At 42.8% G+C, this 8,354-nt stretch overlaps 2 protein-coding genes and 1 non-coding gene across 6 annotated transcripts in view; all 3 read left to right on the forward strand.

Annotated features, from left to right (window-relative positions):
• Positions 1–2,315, forward strand: part of arid4b (AT-rich interaction domain 4B) — a 37,635-nt gene extending 35,320 nt beyond the window's left edge. For all 4 annotated transcript variants that reach the window (XM_026308833.2, XM_026308836.2, XM_026308834.2 and 1 more), the window contains one exon: positions 6–2,315. In XM_026308833.2, coding sequence (XP_026164618.1) covers positions 6–157 — 152 coding nt within the window. In that variant the 3' untranslated portion in view covers positions 158–2,315. The remainder of the gene's footprint in view (positions 1–5) is intronic.
• Positions 2,316–2,622: 307 nt separating this feature from the next.
• Positions 2,623–4,587, forward strand: tomm20a (translocase of outer mitochondrial membrane 20). Its single transcript, XM_026309481.1, has 5 exons — positions 2,623–2,823; positions 3,278–3,324; positions 3,412–3,493; positions 3,594–3,736; positions 4,061–4,587. The coding sequence occupies exons 1-5, from the start codon at positions 2,700–2,702 to the stop codon at positions 4,103–4,105; spliced, it is 441 nt and encodes a 146-aa protein (XP_026165266.1). The 5' UTR covers positions 2,623–2,699; the 3' UTR covers positions 4,106–4,587.
• LOC113132289 (small nucleolar RNA SNORA14) lies at positions 3,783–3,915 on the forward strand. The gene has a single exon (XR_003295877.1). It is a non-coding gene; the product is annotated as a small nucleolar RNA SNORA14 (small nucleolar RNA).
• Positions 4,588–8,354: the final 3,767 nt, after the last annotated feature.

Here is an 8,354-nt window from a genome sequence, read left to right on the forward strand (position 1 = left end):
TGCAGGCACTGTGGCCGCTTCCTCTTCATCCTCCTCCTCCTCCTCCCCGTCCTCCAGCTCACTGACTGCAGCTGTCATGCTGACACTGGCTGACCCTCCAGTATCATCCTCATCCTCCTCTTCTCAAAACTCTGGGGTATCAGTGGAGTGCAGGTGACAGGACGAACCAGTGAGGAGCCACCGCACTAAGCACTTAACCAGCACCCTGGGGTCACCGCCCCCATTCCCTTTCAACAGGACAGACAAGTCAACCTACATACTGTAACTACTGGGGCACAAAAATCCAGACCAGAGACAAAAAAATAACAAGCACTATTTTCTATTTGACAACTGTTTCCTTGGCAAGCTAATTGCACTTAAGTGCACTTTTATTAAAATTGTGTAGGGGGATAAAATTTGTCAAAAAAAGAATTACAAAATTGTCTTTTGCGCTCTCCGTAATTGAACATTTATAAGAATTGTTTTTGCAAGCAATAATTGTTTCCATTGTTTGATAAAGTTTTATTGGTAAGGGATGATTTCCAGTGAAATACCCTCTGTGCTCTGTCCTCATGACTCAGCCTGGTAGAGCTTTCGCTTGCTATGTTATAATTCATGAGGAATTCAGAGGAACACTGCCACATTGGCATCAACTGCATATGAAATGTAATTTTGCCATGTTTTTCTGTCCACCTTCATTTAAAAAGGCCTTCATGTGGTTAAACCTCAAGTGGTTGATGATCCTCCTCTCACGTGCAGGCACATGGTCCTGTACATGTTTGCATTGAGTCATATAGGTGGCGGTGGATAGGGTTTCAGACCATCATAGGTCCACTGACGGCCTCAGTGGATGAGTATGGAATGATACTGTAGTGCCTTTTTGTTCTTCTCTATGGGGCACTTTGAGAAAGGACAGCACTTTTTTTTCTGATCCTCTTCTCAAATCAGAGGGTCGGCTGGAATGACGTTTCCCTTACAAAAGAATGAAGAATGCTGTATGAGTGGGCAGGCAGTGAAGGGCTGAGTCTGACAGATAATGGTTTTTATCAGCGTATGGTAATATTTAAGACGCATATTTGTAAAAGCAGAACTCCTTTACTGATTCACCTGTAATCTACTACTGAATATGTATTCAGCATGGGTGTAACTGTTGGGTTTGGCAGTATAAACTTATGTGCAATGATGAAGGTGGTGAATGCAGTCACATTACATCAGTTCATCAGCCTTTTAAAAGCCCATCTGCTTTATTTTAATATGTTTTATCACTCTATAACCCCCAACCCCATCACCCCCCAAGTCTCATCATCTTCACTGAAGGTTTGATGATGCACATCTGAAACTGGATCAAGTTTACTTGAAGGCAGCCATAGGAGGTATTTACAGCATGTACTCAGTACTGCAGAACACACAAATGAAGCTGAATTCCACATTTGCAGTGTTTCAAACAATATGAAGTTATTTAATTCAGTATATTTCTGCTTCATTAATGAAAACTTCATATACTTTTTGACAAATAGTTTTACTCATGATCATTAATGACATGCCAGCTTCTTCTCATACTCATCCTTACCAAAAATGTTTGGTTCTGTTTCCTGTACTATGACCAGATTAAAGGTAAAGATATTGTAAATGTGCATTTATATCATAAATCGACGTTATGTGTACACATTTCTGAAGACATCTCCAGTGTTTCCTTTGTATAGACCCCTGCTGTATGATAACCTGAAGTTGCGTTTTGTTTGGCACTTGTATGTAATTGTATGCTTTTGTTATACATTTGTATATTGAGAAGTGTTTTGAGTCAAGCTATTTAATATCTTGCACTGTTAATAACATGTACTTTTCTGTACAGACAGTTTTACGGTTTTAACTGTAGTTTGAGTGTAAATACTGAGGGTTACAGCATGTTTGTTCTCTCTTTGTTCTTTTGTCTTTTTGCTCAACTGTAGGAGCAAATTTGACTTTGTTTTTCTTTTCTGCCTCTTTCATCAGTTACATTTGATATTTTTTTCTTCCTTTTTTTTTTTTTTTTTAATGTCATGTTTTGCATAAGTTTGTAATTTGGTTTGTTTTTCCGTAGCTCGCGCTTCTAAGAGGAGAATGGTGACTCTGGATGAGGCTGAACTATTTTTCAAGCAGTACATGGCCTGAAGCTAAAGCTGTGTGAACCTGTATGTGGTCTTGATCATAGATAAAGAGAAAGTAATGGAGCTTATTGAAAAATGCTCAATAGTATTTATTAGGCTCATCTGATGATGGTCATTGTGTAATTTATTGTAAAAATGTAAGCAAAGCAGAAGCCTCTGTTTGAAATAAATGCCATAGTTTGTGAAGTACTCAGTCAGTCTTCTGCCATTCTTGGAGGAAGTAACGTTTGCCAGTATGTCTAAGGGATTTTTGCCTTACATGACACTTTATCTTATAGTTTATTATGCTTCATTTTTGGAGAAAAACTTTTAAACTCCCTTTTTAAGCAGGATGATATTGTACTTTTTGCTACACTACATTTATTAATTTATTTGATGCATTGTTAAATATATAATCATTTTAGACGCTTCTAAATATAGTTTCTGAGTACGTGCACGTTTGGTCACGTTAACCCGTGAACGTCAACGTTACGTCTTGCGTCACGATTTCCGTACTTCCCCTAGCACTTCCTGAGCAGCGTGCTAGCTGCTAGCCGCTAAGTCCTTGCAGCGTGTCATGCCTGTGAGCGGAATATGATGAGCGGCAGGACGAGTGCGGTTGTCGCCGGGGTGTGTGGAGCTCTTTTCATCGCCTACTGTGTTTATTTTGACAGAAAGCGAAGGAGTGACCCTCGCTTCAAGGAAAAGCTACGTGAACGTAAGTGTTTGAGTGGTGGGAGCAAAGGAAGTTAGCTGAGCGGAGTCCATGTGGGGAAACTCAGCAAGGGACGAAAACGTGTTAAAAAGAACCCCGTCATAGTCACTGTTAACATGTACTTTTAAATAACTATTTTATTCTGATTTAATTTTCATAGACTGTGTCACGATATAAGGACCTTGAGTGAAATGTGCTGTAGCTAGCAGCTTACCGTATTTTCTGGGCTATAAGTAGAACTTTTTAAAAAAACGTCTCTGGCTTGTAGTGCTACTTATACAGTGGTCTGTACGTGTGTATACTGTGTGTGTTTTTTTCTGTTCAACAACGCTGTTTTTGCTAAAAGCGACTAATATTCCGGTACCACTTATAGTCTGGAAAATACGGTAGTTTGTAACCACGTGTTTCACAACTAATAGATAAGCGCAGTCTAAAGCCACTTTTTCTTTTCTCATAGGTAGAAGAAAACAAAAGATTTCTAGTGAGAAGTCTGGACTTGTAAGGGTAGGACATGTGACAATCGATTTCACTTTATTTCTGTTTTCTAGTGGGGCCTATATTTGCATTTCTGATACTCTGTTAACTTTAAAGCTGCCTGACTTGAAGGATCCAGAAGCTGTTCAGAAATTCTTTCTGGAAGAGATCCAGCTGGGAGAGGAGCTCCTCTCACAAGGTAGCTACATGTCTTCAGCCACTTACAACTAACCCGCTGTATTTTTTCATGGTTTATTATTTGGGTGTAGTTTTCTAAACTTTTTCTAATCCCGTCCCAGGTGAAGTCGACAAAGGTGTGGACCACCTGACCAGTGCGATTGCAGTATGCGGGCAGCCTCAGCAGCTGCTTCAGGTACTCCAGCAGACGCTGCCGGCCCCAGTCTTCCAAATGCTGCTCACTAAACTGCCCAGCATCAGCCAGGTGAGGATTTCCTGCATCTAAGTTTCATTGTGGTTGTTTATTGGCAGAGCATCCTTGAAAACCCCCCAGTTGCTCTTGGTAGCGTCTGGGACAAGAAAGGATGCAAGATCAATCTTAGAATCATCCAAAACTGGGAGTTGGTGTTAGTAGCTCTCAGTTATTTCACCTCTAAGACAGAAGTCCTAACATCGCAGAACAAAGGCTCCAATGGCCTACGCGATTTTATTTGGAAAAGTTTCACAAATTTGTTGTTCTTCCCATGTTCTTTCTTTTTTTTTTTGTTTTTACCACAGCCTCTAAAAGACAATTTTCTCTTTTTTTCAGCGAATCATCAGTTCTCAGCCTTTAACAGAAGACGACGTGGAATGAAATGTGTGCACATCTGTGAGATGAAAATCTGCTACTTCTTTTCTGTAAAGTGATTATAAACACTGGTTTTTGTGTACTGTTTAGTGACATTTGTGACGCTGGCTATGATAGAACTCAAGCTTTAGCACCAGATGACTATAATCCCCATCTATCATACTGCTTGGAGGTCAGGTTTGCGGTTCTGTGAAAATGTTTTTTGTTCATATTTTCTCGTCGTCTGTTTTTCTTTATTTCCCTCACAAGATGTTATGTGTTTTTGGGGGTGTGCTGATAATCAAGGTGAAATAAAACACAGGTATGTAGAGGAGTTATTACATATTGCTGCACATTTGATATAGATGTCAGTGTCCACACTAAACGCTTTTTGAAAAATATTGTCATTCTGAAATTATTGCAATGTCAGTCATATATAATTTTTATATTCCAGTCTTTCATATTTGGACGTTTTTGTGTTTAAATCCTTCAATAAAACATGAAAATTATCTAAGTTTCTGATTGTTAGTGTGCCAGTAGATGGCAGTAGCAATGCACAGGAAAATCTAAAGCATTTACAGTTTTGAAATATGGTGTGTGGGCAGTTTTTATCTGCTTGGAGAGCTGGAGAGTCGTTTTGTTGAATGGAACGTGTTGTGTGTATAAATCAAGGATCAAGTTCCTCAGGATTGAAGAAAAGCAGAAACCAAGATTTGTAGCACAGAATGTTAAGGACCATGGTGAATAAAAATACAGACACTGCCAGAACAAGGTTGACTTGCCATCTTGCAAGGGTAGTATTTATGTTTCCAGCCAACATGGTGAAGCATATGAACTTGCATGAATACATTTTGAATGGCTTTATTGTGTGTGCAGGACAGAGATGTGGAGCAGCTCATAGGGGAAGGGAGTAGGTCTGGTTGAAAGTGTGTCTCTTGGAAGACAAGTAGAGCTGTAATTATTTTTATCCCTGTCTGCAGCTGTTTTTCTAAGGGCTCAGACCAGAGCAGCCTGGGCCTTGAGTTTGCCAGGAAGTGAGAGCAGGGGGAAAATAGTTTTTCTACATTAGGAATGAAAGATGAAAATTGAATGGTAGCCCAGAAACATAGTGAAAACTAAATGGTACAGTGTTCAGATTTCCATGAATTCATGTGCTCACTCTGCAGTCTTTCCTGAAACCCTGCTGCTGTTTTGCTCTCTGCAGTTATCTGGTCCCCTCGTGTGTGTGTGTGTGTGTGTGTGTGTATGTGTGTGCGTGCGTGCCTGTGCATGCATTAGAGGTGGCTTGTTATTAAACAGTAATCTGAAGCTGAGGTCTACTGCTGTCTATGGGTTTCTGAGCAGGTTCAGGTAGCACTGTTACCACTGACCTGCTTCTCAAGTAAATCAACATTCAGCTTTGTCCTCGGCAGAGAGAGAGAGAGAGACCTGAGAATACCAGACCAGAGCTGTCTGAGAGCTTGCAGTCATGAAGTGTACCAGGCCTTGACATTAAGTCTCAGTGCAGTTTGATTTCAGCGTGACACAGCAAATCTTTAAAGACAGCACTTACTCCTCAATACTCAATGAAATACTAATGTAACAAATGAGAGGTTAGTTCTAATTCATGAAATGTGATGTCATTCTCTTAACTGCGTTTCCTCTCCATTCGAATCAATATGAGCAGATTACAAGTCAAACTACATATGTGATGAAGCAGACAGGAGAAGAAAAGGGGAAATGAAGACACTCCCTCCTCTTGTGCAGTAGGGGGCACTGTTGCTCCGGCCTGTATTTGCAGACTACAGTGGTTCCAATGAAGGACAACTGAATGGAGAGAGCTGAGAGCATAACAGTTCCAGTTGACAGCAATAACAATGGCTGTGCCTGCAGCACAGAGACCATGTGCTTGGGAGAGGTGATTTTTAACAGTTTGTAATGTAATCCCTTTTTCTAATGTGCTCATGATGACAGATGCACCCTGCTAGTTCACTACAGGCGCAGGAGATAACCTGTTATTGAAAGCAACATTAAAACCCCAGGATGAAGGTGTAGAGAAGCTAGGACCAAAGCAGCGATTTGTTTGCATGGATCATATGTCAAATGTTGTATTGGGAATATTTTAATCAGTTGAACCCCGCAACTCATTATTGGAAAACCTGTCAACAAATTATCCACCGCAGTAATTACCTTTGCTGTGTTGTTCCAGTTTGTAAGTTTGTATGTCAAAGCTTGTTTATTGCTCTGTATACCGAGCTGCTTATACACAGACTGGATATCTGACCTGTGAGTTGAAGGCAACCAGAAATAACTCTGTTGTGTGAGGTTGCTATGGCAGCTTCACATATCTCTGCAAAGCAACACACTCTCAGCTGCACCAGTCTACATTTGAGCTCAGATCCTCTTGAGTGTTATTTCGGAGCGGTAACCTCCCAGGGAGGCATTCGCTGCCCGGGCTGGTTCATCACCGACTGTTAGGCGGAGGCGTCCGCAGAGGCCGTGAGTCCTGTGTGTTTGCTTTGGAACATGTTTTCCCATTGCCCAATGATGCTCAGAGTCGCACTGTCTGTGCCCTGTTGCTGATGTCATGGCAGTGGTGCCAGAGTCCGCAGCCTACAGTATGTAGTCATGGAGAGGGCAGGCTGGGGAGAAATAAGAGACATGTCCAGGCTGTGCCAGCAGCTATAATAAAGACTGCTGCTCTCTTCTGCACTTCCACTTGTGTGCACAGCAGCAGCGCAGTGTATTAATTACCCAGCACCTTCTCCGTGTCACTCACCAGTGAGGGAAAGAAGAAAAATTTCCAAGGCACATCCTAAAAATAAAGCAGCACTGTACGTGCTCGGAGTATTAACTTCCACACAGATGACCCATTTTTCCATCTCAAAGGGTCTGAGGATGGGTGGAAAAAAGAGTGGGGGGGTGGAGCGGGAGGGGAGGCGACAGTGGAGCCAATCACGTGAATCTAAAGCAGGCTACAAATCCTGGCGGATTTCTCTTCCTCTGTGGGGCAATGCCTTACTGTCATCTGTTTTTCCATTTCTCTGCTGCTCTCCCTGTGGTAATTTAACATCTTCTGCCCTTCATCCATGCAGGTTTTTCCCTCCCCCATGTGTAGTCTGGCCTGTCTATTCAGCTGTGTTGTTTACATTTCCTGTGAGTGTGAGCTGCAGGGTGTGGACAGTTGCCCCCCTCCACCCTCCTAACACCCACCACCCTGACTGCTTCTCTCTAATGTCATCCAGCCTCCACCTATCTCCTCATCGCTGATAAGGCTGAAATTCAATAGCGGTGCTCTGCCTGAGAGAACTAAGTGCATCACCTTACCTGTGAATTCCTGTTTACATTGGGTGGTTTTAATATTTTGGTTTAGTAACAAGCCTGTCTTGGAGCTGAATTTTCCACAAAGGGAAACAAAGAGGATAGCAGCAGCAGAGATGAATGGGAGAGCAAGATATATCACTCAGCATCAGTTCTTATTTTGTCATCTATCATTCGCATTATCTGTGCAATGTAGGCTAGGAGTGAAACTAAAACAGGGAAGTGACATACAATGAACAGGAGGGTGAAGAGAGGGTTAACTAACAGACTGTGTGCAGTGTGTGTGTGTGTGTGTGTGTGTGTGTGTGTGTGTGTGTGTGTGTGTGTCCGCCTCTGATCTGCTTTCCTGTCTCACAGGCAGTGCAGTGGTTTTGAAAATCATGAGAGTCAGACAGGCTTGTTTTGCATACTGTAGGTCTCCTGCATTGACTTGTAGCAAATCCCTGCCCTCGGGAGGCATGTCAGAGGGGATTAATGGGAGGGCCGGGGCCTCACAGAGTTTCCCATTGTCGCAGCCCAGCCTTGTGCTGTATTTTCATCCTGCAGAGTGAAAAAAGAACGAGCAGGTGGGGTGGTGGTGGTGGTGATGGTGGTGGAGGGAGGGTTCATCTTGTGTGTGTGCAATGTGTATGCCAGGCAGGGGGGGGGGGGAGGGTACTTTACAGTGGTGCTATTTCCCCCTGCCCTGATTCTTTTAAGGCTGAGCTGAAGGGAGGGGAGGAGTGTAAATAATGTATTTGGAGCGGTAGGGTAGAGGGAGCTGGAGCTTGACCGAGCTCAGGGAAGGGAAGGGTCGAGCGTCCGTGCTGCTGCTGCACAGGAAGCTGGGGGGGGGGGGGGGGGGGGGCAGAGGAAGAACTGTACGAGTTTGCTGTCGTGCTCTGGAAAATGTGGGGCCTTCGCAAGAATGAAGCAATCCTCTACTTCCCTTCAACTCTCTGTTTTACCAAGACTAATACTTTGCTGCTGCAAAATG

Source organism: Mastacembelus armatus, chromosome 15 (assembly GCF_900324485.2).
Source record: "Mastacembelus armatus chromosome 15, fMasArm1.2, whole genome shotgun sequence".
NCBI lineage: Eukaryota > Metazoa > Chordata > Actinopteri > Synbranchiformes > Mastacembelidae > Mastacembelus > Mastacembelus armatus.